Source organism: Oryctolagus cuniculus, chromosome 1 (assembly GCF_051225735.1).
Source record: "Oryctolagus cuniculus isolate XC-2025 breed Fujian yellow rabbit chromosome 1, ASM5122573v1, whole genome shotgun sequence".
Classification (NCBI taxonomy): Eukaryota; Metazoa; Chordata; class Mammalia; order Lagomorpha; family Leporidae; genus Oryctolagus; species Oryctolagus cuniculus.
Window position 1 is genome coordinate 161,361,239 of NC_142867.1, and position 17,595 is coordinate 161,378,833.

At 51.2% G+C, this 17,595-nt stretch overlaps 1 protein-coding gene across 6 annotated transcripts in view; it reads right to left on the minus strand.

Moving 5' to 3' along the window:
* Positions 1 to 541: 541 nt before the first annotated feature.
* The window catches only part of PIP5K1B (phosphatidylinositol-4-phosphate 5-kinase type 1 beta), a 324,599-nt gene continuing 307,545 nt past the window's right edge, over positions 542 to 17,595 (minus strand). For all 6 annotated transcript variants that reach the window (XM_089336987.1, XM_008256190.5, XM_017341676.4 and 3 more), the window contains exons 14-15: positions 16,316 to 16,433; positions 542 to 1,305 (exon numbers count right to left, since the gene is read on the minus strand). In XM_089336987.1, coding sequence (XP_089193113.1) covers positions 1,303 to 1,305; positions 16,316 to 16,433 — 121 coding nt within the window. In that variant the 3' untranslated portion in view covers positions 542 to 1,302. The remainder of the gene's footprint in view (positions 1,306 to 16,315; positions 16,434 to 17,595) is intronic.

A 17,595-nucleotide genomic window follows, 5' to 3' on the forward strand; every position in this document is an offset into this window, starting at 1 on the left:
CAGCAAAATAAATGTATCTTTTAATTCGCTTTTCCAAGAGCTTTCTGAACTGCTTTATGCCTCAATGATTAAATAACAGTACCAAGTATTGAGGTTTCTGAGACAGATGAGCTAAGTACAGGCTGGTCTAGGGGGATGTTAGAAAACTTCCAAACTTCCAACTTTCTATTTCCCAAATGCCTGCAAAGGCTGGGGCTGGGCCGGGCCGAAGCTGTGAGCTGGGAACTCCATCCAGGTTGCCCACGTGGGTGGCAGGAGCCCCATTGCTTGCACTCTCACTGCTGCCTCCCAGGGCATGTGTTAGCAGGGAACTGGAGTCCGAAGCTGGAGCTGGCAACTGATCCCAGATACTGTGAGATGGGACACACGTGGCTCAGCTGCTGCTTAGAAGCCCACTACCTTTCCAGTTTGCTCTGTGAGGATATTCCGTTTATTTAGGATTCCCAAGTACCCCAAAATGGAGAGTGTCTGGGCTATTTTTCATTCATTAATAAAAGAAATGTAAAGATCAGGAATCATTAGAATCAATGTACTACTGCAGTTGAGAACAAAATATTTTATTTCTCTCAATAAAACTATAGTTTACAGTAGTATTTACTAAATAAATTATATAATTTCTCTTTTACAAGCAATAAACTAAATCACAAATATTTCAAAGACAATGTATATACACGACATAAGGCCTTTTATAAATAGCTTTGCTTTTCTCATTTCACTAATAAACAGTGAAAAAATCTTTATAGAAGCTAGTTTTCTATAAAGTATAGGCAGACCGATCACACTGATCTTTAAATGAAACCAATTTAAACTTTTAATGACAAGGGCTATGAGTATGATTTTGCAAAAAAAAAAAAAAAAAAAGAAGCAGAATTTATACTTTTCCATTTTGCATGGATGGATTTTTTAAAAATATATAAGCAGATTATGTACGTTGCTTTTGTGTAGAATCACTGGATGCATGCAAAATGAAATAACGCAAGAGTCCATAGGAAAATAGCACTTCCAATTCCAAAAAAGGTGATTGGCAATGGTATAGAAGCAGCTTAAAGACAGTTCATGCAGTTCTTCACAGTTCGGCAAGCAACAGCAATTGATAGAATAGTGTGGTATTTCCCCACCCGTCTGCTGAGCAGCCTGTGTACCCAGGCTCCCCAGGCATCTCGCAGGCTCCGGGTCCAGCTGGTCGTTACTCTGTGTGTCGTGGGGCTCAGCCAAGCTCCTCTGGAGAATGCTGGAGAGGAGAAACTTCTCTCCCACACTGTGTACATCTTGTCCCTGTGCTTAGATGGTCAGCAGTTTCACTTACTGGGGAAAAAAAAAGAGAGAGAGAAAGCAGATGAGACAGAGCATTGCCAGTGATTGATCACTCTTCCCTGAGAGGTGCAACCCACGTTGGATATTTCTCCCAGTAATTCCCTGGGAAGTGTGCAGGCAGGAAGGGGTGCATTAGGCTCAGTGTCCTTAGGCAATGACTAGATCAGCATATGCTTTTCTGATGGACCTGCAACCCGCTAATTTCACCAAGGCTTATCAAGACCAAGTTTGGTGGGAGTTGGTGGCACAGTGGGCAGGTCACTGCTTGGGACACCCCCATCACATGTCGAGGTGCTGGTTCGAGTCTCGGCACCTCTGCTTCCCATCCAGCTTCCTGCTAATGCGTCCCAGGAATCAGCAGATGATGGCTCAAGAACTTGGATGGAGTTCCTGGATCTTGGTTTCAGCCTAGAACAACCTGGTTGGGGCATTTGGGGAGTGAGCCAGTGGACAAAAGATCTCTCCCTCTCTCTCTGTCACTCCGCCTTCCCAATAAGAAAATACATAAATCTTAAAAAAAAAAAAAAAGTCCCATGAAGTCTCCATAATGCTTGAATTCCAGAACCAGAGTGGTGAAGCTCTCTGTTAGCTACAATGACCTACGGCTTCAGGCCTGGTCCCACCGAAGCACTGAAGCAGGCCCTCTCCTTGTGCGTGTTCAGGGCATCCTCTGTGTGCCTTGCAGCTGAAGTTCTCTGCCAGAGTATCTCTGCGAGCGTCGCTTCTTCTCCTGTTTGTGTTCTCTTGGTGGATGCTCCCTCTCAGGCACACCAGTGTTTGCTGCCTCGATTCACCCATTCTGGCCTAAACGCACAGCCTGAGCACACATCCCTGTGAAGGCTTCCCACTGCCCTGCATCTGGGGTCCTTTCTATCTCTGGGTTCACTGACAGTTTTCTCAGAGCTTCCTTGTTTTCATATACAAAGCCAGCACTCCCGGGCTCTGGGGAGTCTGGTCTTCCTAAAAATAAGAACGCATATTTCCACCTTATCACACTCACAGCAATCCAGCGTTAGGAGCTACTCCACAAGGCACCGTTGTCTGGGGACAGGGTGGAGTGGGCGCGTTTCTCTTGGCGCTGGGTTCCAGCAGTAGCAGGCATCTAAGAGCTCACCATTTTTGCAGGCAGTTGAATCAATCTGTGCACTCATGTACAGAAACCAGGACACGGCAGCGTGGCTGTGACAAAGGCACGCTGCTACGGAACTGTGTGGCTGCAAGGATACCTGAGCGGCTCAGCTCCCACACCGCTGCCCCCGCACGTAATATCTGGACTCAGCAGCAGAGGGGACGCGACTCCTCTCCCAGGGCCAGGGTCTGTACCGCTGAGCTTGGGGACACAAGCTGGGACTTGCACTGCTCTGGAAGGGCGTGGACAGTGCAGACACAGACAAGCACTCTGTGCTGGGTCTGGCAGGAGGCGGGCTGGATTCTGGGCTGTTGGTACCGTAGCCTCCTGATGCCCCATCTCAGCGTCCCTACCCATCAGCAGGCCCCAGGAGGCTGGCTGGTGTCTCCAGCATCCCCCCTGTTAGTGCAGCAGTTGATATTTTAGCACTGCTCCCTGCCTGATTCATTTGTTTTCCGAAGCCCCGACAGCAGCCCGGGGGCAGCCACGATGCACACAGGCTGAGGACTCCGCAGTGACTCCCGCTTCCCCGTCACCTCCTGGAACACAGTGCTCATGCTCCTGCCTCTGCCGCCCAGGAAAAACGCCTGGCTGCCTGGGAGGAGGGGCACGGCCGGAGTAGGCTAAGCCTCAACTTGCAGTGTCGGCATCCCATACAGATGCTCCACTTCTGATCTAGCTCTCTGCTGTGGCCTGGGAAAGCAGTGGAAGATAGCCCAAGTGCTTCGGCTCCCTGCACCCACGTGGGAGACCTGGAAGAAGCTCCTGGCTCCTGATCAGCCCAGCTCTGGCCGTTGTGCCCATTTGGGGAATGAACCACAGGATGGAAGACCTCTCTCTGTCTCTCCCTCTCTCTGTCTGTAATTCTACCCTCAAATAAATATTTTTTTTTAAGAATGTGCTCTCATTTAGAGACAGGTTTTTTTTTTTTTTTAAACAATTATTTATTTGAAAGTCAGCGTTACACAGAGAGAGAAGAGGCAGAGAGAGAGATAGAGAGGTCTTCCATCTGATGGTTCACTCCCCAGATGGCTGCAATGGCCGGAGCTGCACCGATCTGAAGCCAGGAGCCAGGAGATTCTTCCAGGTCTCCCATGCAGGTACAGGGGCCCATCTTCTACTGCTTTCCCAGGCCACAGCAGAGAGCTGGATTGGAAGAGGAGCAGCCAGGACTAGAACTGGCGCCCATATGGGATGCTGGTGCTGCAGGCCAGGGCATTAACCCGCTCTGCCACAGCACTGGCCCCTAGAGGCAGGGTCTTTACAGAGGAAATCAGGTTACAATGAGGTCACAGGTGGGGCTCAAACTCAAGATTACTGATGTCCTTAGAAAAAATAATTTTGGACACAATCACATGCAGACAGCAGATGATGGAAAGAACTGTGGAGATGAGGGCCATCTGCAAGCCAAAGAGAGCCCTGGGGGGAGCCAGTGTTGTGGGTGCTTTCACTGCACACTGCCCTCCTCCAGAGCTGCAAGGAGACAAAGTCCCCTTGCTTATGTCACCCAGCCCGTGGGACCTGGAACCTGAGATTCCCAGTCTTTTCTTTATAAAGGAAGCTCTGTATTTGCATGCATTCTACTTAACCCTGTCCCTGTGGGGGCTTACTTCAAAAGGTACCGTCATCTGGGGGCTGGGCGACTGGCAGAGAGGACCCCACGTGGCAGACACTTTGTTCAGGTCGCTGCCTAAGCAGCAGCAGCAGCAGCGGCGGCGGCATTTTCTGCGCTGAGTTCTCAGACTGCTAGCGGCCCTTTCAAAGAGGCCCAGGCGGCGCTGGCTTTGACGGAGGAGAAGGGCCGGCTGGGATCTGAGGGAAGATTAGCACCTCCGCGGTCAGGGCCCCGCTGTAATTGCAGCCTCCAGGCCAACTTGAAAGGCAGTGGATGCTGCGCCTGTCAGAGTGCGCTGCCTTTGACGTCTGGAGGACGCGCCCCCTGCTGAACTTGCACGCATGGCGCTGAAAGGCTACAATAAAGTCCATGGAGTGGGAACAGTCCATTGAGACAGGACGTTCCCCCTTAATTAGGTTGCAACGTGAGGACCTCCATTACGCCTTATGCCAATGTCAGAGCTGCCTTTCCACCAGTAGGTGGCAGTAGAGGGCTGGCTGAAGGCAGGAACTCCATGGCAAGGCCAGTTCATAACCTGAAGTTCATGGCTTCTTTCTAGGGTTCATCTTGGAAAGGCACCCTAAGGGAGTGCCACAGCTCTGGCTTACACCAGTGTGCAAGCTCAGGAGACCCCAGCCCAGGAACTGAGGGCCTTTTAAAGAACCAATGCTGGGGGGGCCGGTGCTGTGGTGTAGTGGGAAAGCCACTGCCTACAATGCTGGCTTCCCACATAGGCGCTGGTTTGAGTCCTGGCTGCTCCACTTCCTACCCAGGTCTCTGCTAATGCACCTGAGGAAACAACGGAAGATGGCCCAAGTTCTTGGGCCCCTGCACCCACGTAGGAGACCCAGAAGAAGCTCCTGGCTCCCAGTTTCAGATCAGCCCATTTCCAGCCGTTGAGGCCATTTGGGGAGTGAACCAAAGGATGGAAAACCTCCCTTCCCTTCTCCCCCCATAACTCTACCTGTCAAAATAAATAAATAAATCTTAAAAAAAAAAAAGAACCAATGTGCTAGCCCACCACTGGAGAATTTCTTTGTAGAACACATTGAGTCCCCAACAGGCATGTACCTGACACTTGTTTGCGGAGAGCGTAAATGGGCCACACCTACATGATCTGACAGCAGCATAGCCAGGGAGAAGGGAAGTGAATGGGAAATGGAGCCTTGTGGTCCCAGGCCCCTCGGGAAGGCAAGGGTGTGGTGGGTTGAGCAGTGTCCCCCACCAACTCTTGTCGACTTAGAACCTCAGAGTGTGACCTCACCTGGGAATGGGGGCTCTGCAGGTGGCACTGGTTCACATGACGTCATGGGGGCTAGAGTGAGCCCTAAGTCCCATGACTGGTGTCCCTAAAAGAAGAGAGGACTCGGAGGCATGGAGAAGGCGGCTGTGGGGACAGACGCGAGGGAGAGCTCAGAGCCATGTAGGTTAAAGAAGACCAAGGAACCCACGGAGCCAGAAGCTGCAGGAGGCAGGGAGGGATCCTCCCACGGGCCTTCAAGAGGGCCTGGCCCCGTGGGCACCAGAGTCAGACTGCTGGCCTCTGGGGCTGCGGGACCCTGCGCTGCCCTTGCCTGAGCCACCGGGGGGGTAACACGTTATGCAGCCCTAACAAACTAGCCCAGGCAGAGACACGAGGGAAGCCAGCCGTGAGGTGCCCACCCCTGAGCCCTCCTCATGCCACCCTCCACACTTACTGTGGATTTTCTCTTCCTCCTCCTCTATTGAAGGAGGGCGGTCCTGTTGACCAAGTCCATGGTGGGGTCGGAGGTGGGAGGTCAGGTCGGGGGTGGGGAAGGATTTTAAACTTGGTTTTCCGGGGCGGGCATCGTGGTGTGGTGAGGTACACAACTGCCTACAATGCTGGCATTCCATGAGCCTGGCTATTCTACTGCCGATCCAGCTACCCACTAACGTGCTGGGAAAGCAGCCCAAGATGGCCCACCTGCTTGGGTCCCTGCACCCACAGAGGGGACCCAGATGGAGTTCCAAGCTCCCGGCTTTGTCCTAGCCCAGCCCTAGCCACTGTGGCCATTTTGGGAGTGAACACGCGGATGGACAATCTCTCTCTGTAACTAACTTTCAAATCAATCTATCAATCTTAAACAACAATAAACTTATTTTTGTAAAATTCTCATTTGTTCCTAACCTGGCTCCTCCTAAGTTTGCTGCTTATTTCCTGTGGGCTCAAGGATTCCAAGACCCACGTCCGCAGCATCAGAGCCTGCTCCTCTTCCTTCAGCATTCTTGCCTGGGAGACAGCTTAAATGCTGGCTTCCCTGGCCAGAGAAGACAGAAGGAGAAGCCCCAGCGGGAATCTGGAGGGACCGGGGAAAGGCAGAGAGCCCAGGCCACGGAGGCGAAGAGTGAGGAGTAACGGGGCAACTGTGGACGGCCTGGAGAGTCAGGCAAGCTGAAAAACAGCACTGGCCCTGAAGAAGTGGGAAGTCGAGCTGACCCATGAGGCCACGCTTTGGGGTAAAGCTGGCACAACACAGACAAGACCAAACCCAAGGCCTCAAACCCAGCTACCACAGAGAGCCCGGCACACTGTCACTGAACTGTTAGCTCTAGGCCTCACTTACCGGAAGAGCCAGGGTGCGTTTATAACTCCAACTCGAGAGTTCTAGACCAGTCCTTAGACAATGTAATGCTGTTTGCTTAGAAGGAAAACAACCCCACAGGTGACCTCCTAATCCAGACTGATGGCTGCCTTATGACTCTGAAGCCTGTGTCACTCTTCAAGAAGAGGCATAACCCATAGGTGCAGCGACATCCACTTTTCAGCTCTTGCACAAATCTTTGGTTAATAATAATGAGGGGGCATCATTTCTGGAAACACAGGCTCCTAGTCTACGCTTCCTGAAATCTCTTTGTTTCTCAGCAACGTGTCCCATGTTGGGGGAGGAAATGGCATTCTCTGGTTCAGTGTCTTCCAAGACAGCGACAGGTGCTTGGCCTACTAGTTGAGATGTCTGAATCCCACATCAGAGGCCCCGGGTTTGGTCTCAGGCTCTTGGCTCCTGACTTCAGCTTCCTGCCTATGCACACCCAGGGAGGTGGCAGGTGATGGCTCAAGTACTTGGGCCCCTGCCCCCCAAGTGGGAGACCTGGACTTTGCTCTTGGCTGCCAGTGTTGGCCTGGCCCTGTCCCAGTCCCTGCTACTGCAGGCATCCGGGGAGTGAACCAGCAAATGGGAGGTCTCTCTCTCTCTTTTTTTTTTTATTTGACAGGAAGAGTTAGACAGTGAGAGAGAGAGAGAGAAAGGTCTTCTTTCTGTTGGTTCACCCCCCAAATAGTTGTTACAGCCGGCGTTGAGCTGATCCGAAGCCAGGAGCCAGGTAATTCTGGTCTCCCATGGGGTGCAGGGCCTAAGCACTTGGGCCATCCTCCACTGCTCTCCCAGGCCACAGCAGAGAGCTGGACTGGAAGAGGAACAACTGGGACTAGAACCCGGCGCCCATATGGGATGCCGGTGCCACAGGTGGAGGACTAACCAAGTGAGCCACGGTGCCGGCCCCTCTCTCTCTAATAAAGAAATAACTTAAGAATATCTTCCAGGACAAACCCCGTGTTTGCCTTTTCTCCTTCCTCCTCTGCACTCAAACATCTGAGTGGCATCTTTGGTGGGTGAAGCTTCTAGCTCTCCTGAGAAGCAACAGAACTGCCGTTGTTGTAAATAAACTCCCCTTGCGGCCGGCGCCGCGGCTCACTAGGCTAATTCTCCGCCTTGCGGCGCCGGCACACCGGGTTCTAGTCCTGGTCGGGGCGCCGGATTCTGTCCCGGTTGCCCCTCTTCCAGGCCAGCTCTCTGCTGTGGCCAGGGAGTGCAGTGGAGGATGGCCCAAGTGCTTGGGCCCTGCACCCCATGGGAGACCAGGAAAGGCACCTGGCTCCTGGCTCCTGCCATCGGATCAGCGCGGTGTGCCGGCCGCAGCGCGCCAGCCGCGGCGGCCATTGGAGGGTGAACCAACGGCAAAGGAAGACCTTTCTCTCTGTCTCTCTCTCTCACTGTCCACTCTGTCAAAAAAAAAAAATAAATAAATAAAATAAATAAACTCCCCTTGCAGCAGCCAATAGTGGTTCAAACGGGAATGATTAAGGAGATTCGGTCCTGGATGCATAACTGGTTATCCCCAATGCCAAAGAATCCGCATCTGAACACCCAGCAAGTTCCACTGAATTTCCTAAGGCCTCTGTGACCTAACTGCAAGTGTGTTTTCTTCTTTTGCTCAGGCCTTCCCCAAACACAATAGCACCATAAGCTGTGAATTCCATCATTTTCACTTCTCTGCCACCCTTCCTCCTGTGATCAAAGAGTATTATTAAGCAGCCTAAAAAGACATTAAATAATCAAGCTGTCCACAAGCTGCCCATCAGGGTACCAATCTCGAAGACTGGCATGGCTAGAAAGACAGCTGAACTATTTCTCCTGTCTCAACAGACTTCAAAAGCCTTCTGCAGAGACACTTACGCAGATGAAAGGACGCATTAGTGGGAACATGTTAATAGGGGCGGTGTGAAAGAGAGCAGGCCACCGCCTGGGGACTGAGTAGCGGAGGGGAGAACGCCACTGCTGGGTGACGGTCACCTTTCCAACTCCCAGATGATTAAAGGAGCAATCCCGTTACCTCCCACTCACCGGCCCGTTCTCGGCTCTGCATAAAAGGATGCTCTCCCATTTCCCCGGGAATGGCCTTTGTTGGCTATTTCTCTTCCCATGAACACCAAACTGCATTCTACATCAGGCAAAGGAATGGAAATAGCAGCTGCCGAGACAGCATCCGTGCCTGAGCGTATCTAGAACTCTTCAGAAAGTGGGATCCGGCTCTGTTGTGAAGGCTGCATGATTGCCCATTTTAAATCCACATGGCCTGCGCATCTCTGTTGTATTCTTTTCAATACCCTCATCTGTGTCATCAACTCAACATTCAGTGGGAAACACATCTTTGGGCACTGGATAAAGCCATCTTGAAAGACGCCTTCCTGGATTTGAATATTTGCAAATGAATCCAAGAGTGCAGAACTCACAGAGAGGTGAAGGGCCTTTTAGAAGCAGTGTGGGGGAATGAGGCGCGGCACCTGCTCTGAGCGCTTTACCAAGGACAATGGAGCAAGGCGCGGGTCTGCAAGGACACCCATCCTTTTGGGTTTCATATCACATTGCAGGACAGAGCAGGCCTGCTGGCCTAATTCGCATGCATGTAATGTGTGGGCTGAGCCTTACAGGGAAATTTCATATGCTATCTGGCGTGTGTAAGTCATCAATGAGTTTTTAAAGGGATAGATATATACAGCATTGCACACCAGGTGCAAATAAAAGCTCTTGAGGACTGGGTCACAACGAGGAACAAAGAAGGGCTGTATGCTGGAGGGGAGGAGCGTTTCCAGTGAAAGTGGACCGCATCCAGTGACAGCCTGCAAGACAGTGTCACCACGGCTCCTTCCGGAGCCCTTTCAGTGACGACAGCTACGACTCAGAGCAGGTGAATCAGGCCGAGAGGAAAGGAGGGGCAGGGGCAGGACGGGCTCGTGTGGGGCTTGTCCATCCCCTCTTTCATAAAGCAGAGGTGACCACAAGACTGCAGGCAGAGCCACAGCACTGTCCGCCGCAGATCTGGTAGAACATGCAAAATCAACAGCAGAGCTTTCTGGCATGAAAACACACCCTGGGATTACAAGTTAATGGTGCAGAACTTTCTAGATGGATTGCTATAAAATGTAAGCTTCAGTACCGTGTAGGTTTATGGTGACATAAAAAATAAAAATCTTCAGCTTGAAAACACACCCCAGAATGACAAGTTAATGGTGCAGAACTTTCCAGAAAGATTGCCATAAAATTTAAGTTTAAATACTGTGAAGGTTTATGGGAGAGGAGGTGATGAAACAACAGAATCTGGAAAAACAACTGCAGCTACATGAGAAAATCTTATTTTTGCGACTTCCTATAACTCAGAATGCGTCACAGCCTCTTAGGGCTGATGGGGTCTCAAAGATGATGTACTTCATGTTATAGATGTAGAAAAATCAGGCCTGGCTGGTGCCGCGGCTCACTAGGCTAATTCTCCACCTGCGGCGCCGGCACCCCTGGTTCTAGTCCCGGTTGGGGCACCAGTTCTGTCCTGGTTGCTCCTCTTCAAGTCCAGCTCTCTGCTGTGGCCCAGGAAGGCAGTGGAGGATGGCCCAAGTGCTTGGGCCCTGCACCCGCATGGGAGACCAGGAGAAGCACCTGGTTCCTGGCTTCAGATCAGCGCCAACGAAGGAAGACCTTTCTCTCTCTCTCTCTCTTGCTCTCTCTCTCTCTCTCTCTCTCTCACTGTCTAACTCTGCCTGTCAAAAAAGAAAAGAAAAGAAAAAGAAAAGAAAAAGAAAACTCAGGCCCAAAGACAGTAATTCATGACTAATGATTAATGAGAGGTACAGACTTCACAGACTTTCTAATTCATGTTCCATTTTATTTTGCAACAGGTAAAGAGCCCAAATTGAAAACCACAAACACTAGGGCATTCATTTGGTGCAGCAGCATAGGCTGCCACTTGGAACACCTACATCCCATCTCAGTGCTGAGTCTGGGTCCTGTCTAGCATCCTGCCACTGTGCACCCTGACAGGCAGCAGGGATGGCTCAAGGGCTTGGGTCCCTACCACCCACATGGAGTTCTGAGCTCCTGCCTTTGGTCTGGTCCAACCCTGGCTGTGGTGGGCATTTGTAGAGTGAACCAGTGAATGGAAGGTCTCTGTCTTTCCTTGCCTTTGAAATAAAATGAAAATAAGCAAACACAAATGTTTAAAAATACTAGGAAAACTGTATGGGGGACATAAGGTCAAACAAGTGTTTTTCTGAAAGTACTAAGTTGTTATTTGTCTTTCCATTCTCACCCCCTCCCACCAGGGAAGTGAAAGAGGAGGTCATTTCACATCACCAAAGACCTACACAGAAACACGTGGGACTCACATTGCTCCCATTAAGCCAGATAAGGAGGATTTACAAAAGCGTAAAGCAACGCCACTCTTCTCATTAAATCTATTTTGGTTTTGTGAAATACAGTTACATTCATATGATATTATTTAAGTTAACATATATGTACAATTATTTTAGATGAACTAATTCCTTACAACTTTTCTTAGTTTTAATTTTAAAAATATGGAACACTGACGGATATAACCCACATACACAAAAACTCTTTGGGATCTCGAACAATTTTTAAGAGCATACAGAGGTCCTGAGGTCAAAAAGTTAGAGACCATCTGCCCTTGAATATTAAAAAAATGACCGGAGGGGTGGGTGCTTGGCCTGTTGGTTAAAATGCCAGCCAGGACTCCCACGTCCCATATCACAAGGCCTGGCTTTGAAACCTGCCTCTGCTTCCTGCTCTTGTGGGCCAGGGCACGGGTGACGGCACATGTGACTCGGTTCCTATCATCCACCAGGGACACCTGGGCTGAGTTCCTGGTCCTGGCCTTGGTCCCAGTGAGGAGCCACTGCAGGTATGTGAGGAGTGAACCAGAGGAGGGGAGCTCACTCTCTGCCGCCCAAATACATGAGAATAAATAAAATGAAATAGAATGAGATGAAGGAACCAGAAAGGAAACAACACAGTGAGACTTTTACAAAGTGAACTTTCAGTACAAACGTCCCACTCCTTCCTAGTCCCTCTCTCAGCATCACAAGGAGAGGATGGAGGGGAGGTTTGTATGGGTGGTCAATGGCAACAGTGAGAGCCTCAGAGTTCAAGTTTAGGAGGCAGAGCACACAGAGCCGGATGCTCTGTCATTTACCAGTTCCATGAATGTGTGAAATCCAGCTTCAGTTTCTCTACCTGTCTGAACGAAGACAAGGACAACCCCTGTCTAGATGAACGAGGTAATGCAAAAGTACCTGGCACCGGGGATGTGCTCAGTTTGGCCGTGAGTTTTATTATTGAACTCCCTTCCAACAATACCAAATCGTCCTTATCAGAGTCTACTGGAACTTTCATTCCCTATTTTTTTTTTTTTGACAGGCAGAGTGGACAGTGAGATAGAGAGAGACAGAGAGAAAGGTCTTCCTTTGCCGTTGGTTCACCCTCCAATGGCTGCCGCGGCCGGCATGCTGTGGCTGGCGCACCGCGCTGATCCGATGGCAGGAGCCAGGTGCTTATCCTGGTCTCCCATGGGGTGCAGGGCCCAAGGACTTGGGCCATCCTCCACTGCACTCCCGGGCCACAGCAGAGAGCTGGCCTGGAAGAGGGGCAACCGGGACAGAATCTGGCGCCCCGACCAGGATTAGAACCTGGTGTGCTGGCGCCGCAGGCGGAGGATTAGCCTAGTGAGCCGAGGCGCCGGCCATTCCCTATTTTTTATACTTTACTTGGTTTAATGTATTTTTACAGATTTTATTTATTTGCTTGAGAGGCAGAGTTAGAGAAAGGCAGAGGGAGAGAGAGGTCTTTCATCTGCTGGTTCACTCCCCAGCTGGCCACAACAGTCGGATCCGAGGCCAGGAACCAGGAATTCCTTCTGCATCTCCCAAGCAGGTGCAGGGCCCAAGCACTTGGGCCATCCTCCACTGCCTTCCTAGGCCATAGCAGAGAGCTGGACTGGAAGAGGAGCAGCCGAGACACAAACCAGCACCCATATGGGATGCTGGCAACCCAGGCGAAGCTTAGCACACTATGCCACAGCACTGGCCCCCTTGATTTAATATTTTAAAAACATACTGACACACAGTACTTGTTCCTATTTAGGGGTGCAGTGTGACATTTTCATCCGTGTATACAAGGTGTGATACCGGATCAGGGTGACCTCAGATACTCATCATTTCTTTGTGTTGGAACACACAGACTCTTCTCTACCAATGATTCTGAAATACACGACTAACTGTTGCCAACCACAACAGTTTCATGCTGAAATTTAAAAGACGCTGTCTGAGCTCAGGCTTGTCTCTGAGTCCTGTTTTCCCCTGTATCTTCTCGCCACATCGCCTGCTGTCTTAAGTGTTCTGGGTCTGACCTGTACAATGCAGGGCAGCACATTTCCTAAAGTAGGCAGCGCGGCTCAGCTGTTACCACTGCTGGTTCTGGGCGGGTCCCCAGGCACTTGAATCCCAGGTCTTCCTGAATGTATAAATGCTGCACCACCTGGCCAGACTGCATAACCTCTGTGTGCCTCAGTTTCCCTGTCTGTGAAATGGAGCTGCTTCACAGGGATACCCTGAGAATTACATCTAATGTGGATAAGACATCTGGGGCAGTTCCAGGTGTGTAGGAAACACTTAAACATGTTTCAAAGCTTACTGGGATTTGCCGCAAAATTGGACCCGGCGACGTCCACTTTTCTCCAAGCTTGGCAGGGGATGTCCATTGCCTGCCCCCGCCCCCCTTCTTTCCTCCCTCCCCTTACTCTGGGCCACAGCAAAGCCTTGGCTGGGACCGGAGAACCACACCAGTCAGCCACCACCACCACCACCATCATCTCTGTTACCTCTAAATTTCCATGACCCTTTGATTCCTAATTGGCCCCACGTGCTAGCAATGCAACCAGCAAAGAATGCTGGGCTTTCCCTTTGCCTCCCTCCCCCCATTTAAAAGTGATTTATATACTGGAAGGCAGAAGGAGAGAGGTAGAGAGAGAACAGCAGAGAGCTCTTCCACTCACGGGTTCATTCCCCCCAGATGGCTGTAATAGCCAGGGCTGGAGCCAGGAACCGGGAACTCCATCCGGGTCTCCCACATGGGTGTCAGGGACTGAGGCACATGAGCCATCACCCATTGTTTCCCAGGTCATTAGCAGGAAGCTGGGTGAGAAGTAGAGCAGCTGGGAATCGAACTGGTGCTCTGATGGTGGATGCGGGTGTCCTCAGTTGCATTTTTTTTTTTAATTTATTTGAGAAGAAGAGTTACATGCAGAGAGAGAGAGAGAGAGAGAGAGAGGGGGAGAGAGGTCTTCCACCCACTGGTTCACTCCCTAAATGGCCCCAGCAGCCAGAGCTGGGCTGATCCAAAGCCAGGAGTCAGGAGCCAGGAGCTTCTTCCAGGTCTCCCATGTGGATGCAGGGGCCCAAGGACCTGGGCCATCTTCCACTGCTTTCCTGGACCACAGTAGAGAGCTGGATTGGAAGAGGAGCAGCCAGGACTTGAACTGGTGCCCATATGGGATGCTGGCACTGAGGTGGAGGCTTAGTTCACCACATCACAGTGCCGGCCCTGCCCACTGCATCTTAATCTTAGACTGTAATGTTAATCAGGAATAGGTTATCTCGGGGTGGTACTGCGGCGCAGTGGGTAAAGCTGCCACTGCCTATGAAACAGACATGACATATGAATGTCTGCTCCTGTCCTGGCTGCTCCACTTCTGATCTCGCTCCCTGCTAATGTGCCTGGGAAAGCAACAGAAGATGACCCAAATGCCTGGGCCCCTGCTACCCACGGGGGAAACCTGGAATAAGCTTCTGGCTTCTGGCTGTGGCCTGGCCCATGCCTGGCTGTTGCGGCCATCTGAGGGGTAAAGCAGCAGATGGAGGACCTCTCTCTATCCCTTTCTCTGTAACTGTCTTTCAAATAAATAAATAATTTTTTTTACAGGCAGAGTGGACAGTGAGAGACAGAGAGAAAGGTCTTCCTTTTTTTGCCGTTGGTTCACCCTCCAATGGCCGCCGTGGCCGGCGCACTGTGGCCAGCGCATCATGCTGATCCAAAGCCAGGAGCCAGATGCTTCTCCTGGTCTCCCATGGGGTGCAGGGCCCAAGCACTTGGGCCATCTTCCACTGCACTCCTGGGCCACAGCAGAGAGCTGGCCTGGAAGAGGGGCAACCGGGACAGAATCCAGCTCCCCGACCAGGACTAGAACCCGGTGTGCCGGCGCCGCTAGGTGGAAGATTAGCTTAGTGAGCCGCGGCGCCGGCTTAAATAAATAAATCTTTAAAAAAGAAAAAGAAAAAGAAATATGTTATTTCAAAAACTAAAAAAGAAAGAAGGAAAGGGAGAAAGGGACCATAATTATATTCTTAGGATTGTATCTATGAATTACAGTGAATCTGTTGTCTTTGTATTAATAGTACATTAACATGAAAAAATAAAGTATTAAGCAAGTTCTTCCACACTGGTTGGAGGTAGGGGGCGCTGTTTTATACAGGGAAGTCAAGGAAGGCCTATCTGAGAGGAAGCTTGGGCTGAGGCAGTGAAGGAGGTGAGGGAAAGACTGCATGACAGGAACAGCCAATGCAAAGGCCCTGAGGCAGAAACGTGCTCGGATGGAGTGAGAAAGAGCAGGAGGCAGTGTGGCTGGGGGAGGCAGGGAAGGTCAGCCGTGCAGGGCAGTGGGGACTCTGGACCTTGCTCCATGACAGCTGGGCAGACGCTTGAGGGCTGGGGGCTGAAGGGCAGCATTTAAAATGACCGGCGTCCTGCAGGGCACAGCTGAAGGGCTAGGTCAGGGGAGAAGCAGAAAGTGCAGCCTCAGGCGATGCACAGGGTAAGACTCAGACCAAGTGCTGCCAAGGCCTGAGGGGGGCGTGTCTGCGTGTGCGTGTGCGTGTGTGTGCACATGTGTGCACCCGCGGAGACAGACTGTTGGCTCAGGGCGAGCACACAGCAAGCAGACAGGAAACACCAATCCCCACTTTCCCTGATTCCTGTGGCTCTGTGCATGTGTGCAGGGACACTGGTACATGTGCAAGACGCACCATGAAAGGAAACACCCTTCCCCAGCCTAGACCAGCAGGCTGCCTTCCCAGGCGTCACGTCACGGTTCCTGCAGGGTGCTCACCCATCTCATCGCTGGCATCCCAGAAGTAGCCACGTGAGGTGGGCAGGGAGGCAGTCACAGAGGCTCCGGCCCAAAGCACAGAGCTGGCTGCTGGCAGCCCAGGGGGCAGTCAGCGAAGATTCTTGGGTGCTAAACTCCAGTTCTTTCCACTGCTGGCCTCTTGACCTTATCAAGGTTCAAACACTAGGGGGCACAGTGGAGTCCACGGAAGACACAACTTCCCTGGGAAAAGCAGCAAGGAGTGCAGGTCGCCTGGGCGCTGGGCACCCGTTCCCTTGTTCTCCCCGTGACTAAGCACTAACCCAGGTACTCTGCTGTGCAGTGGTTCACGTGCACTGTGGGCAAACAGCTTGGACAAGGCTGCTCGGTCTGCCCAGGCGATGGGCTGCAACTGTTTCTTTTAGAATCCAAATGTGTGTGGCTTCCCAGAGGTTTTTCTTGCGTAGGCCACGGCCTACATCCATTTGTAAACCAGAAAGGGAGGAGGAGAAATGAAAACAAAACCAACTCACTAAATAGACGTCCAGCACCGAGGCGTTGTCGTCCTGCGTTTCCAGGGCGGCTGGCTCGGCCGTCAGGTAGATGGTCCCCTCTTCCAAGGTGAAGGTGGAACTGGAAGGCAGCCCTTTGCTGGAACAACAGAGGCGAACTGTGAACCCAGAGTTCGGGCTAAGAGCCGGAGCGGGCAGCTTTTTTTGGGATGCAGAACTGTGCTGAGAGTTGGTCCTAGCTGGAGATGGGGTCTCTGGGTTTAAAGAATGTGGCTTTGTTAGTGGCACATTTTCCCTCTTTAGTGTAGGAGACATTGGTGGCATTTTTGCTAGGGGATCTGTGGGCCCCACACCTTTCGAGTGGTTTTCCCTTAGCTGCTATTTCAGTTCTCTTCTCACACCCTGTCTGCAGGGGCTGCAGCCCAAGACCCCCAGTGGACGCCTGAAGCTGCAGATGGCACTGAATCCTATGTCCAGCATGTTTTTCAGACACACACATACCCATGATAAACTTTCACCATCTCATTTAAAGGAAGTACGAGGGCTTCTCTTCAAAAGGCCAGTCCCCATTCTTGCAGGTTAGGACGTTAAGTACAACCAGGTTTACCTGAACGTAAGCACTGCCATGTTGCAACAGTCACTATGGAAACTGAGACACTAACGGGTGGGTAGCTTATACAGGGTAGAAACTGGACAAAGAGATGCTGTGAGATTTTAGCACATGACTTAGAACAGCACACAATTTAGAACTTACAAACTGTTGACTTCTAGAATTTTCCATTCAGTGTTTTTGGACCCCTGGATATTATGGAAAACTGAAACCACAGAAAGCAACGTTGCAGATGAAAGGGGACTGCTGTATTCATGTGCTGCTGGTTTACGGAAGATACTGCATGCACCATTAGCCATGACCACTTTTTTTAACGTTCATTTATTTTTATTTATTTGAAAGGCAGAATGACAGAGAGAGAGCAAAAGAGAGAGAGACCTTCCATCCACTGGTTCACTCCCCAAATGCCTGCAACAGCCAGGGTTGGGCCAGGCTAAAGCCAGGAGCCTGGAACTCCATCTGGGCCTCCCACATGGGTAGCAGGGCCTCAAGTACTTGAGCCATCACCTGCTGCCTCGTAGGGTGTACACTGGCAGGAAGCTGGGTCAGCAGCAGAGGTGGGACTTGAGCCCAGGCACTCTGATATAGGATGCCGGTATAACAAGTGGTAGCTTAACCCACTGAACCACAATGCCCACTCTGATGCTTTAAAAAAAAAAAACTATTTTCTTCTTTTCTCTTTTGTGCTGAA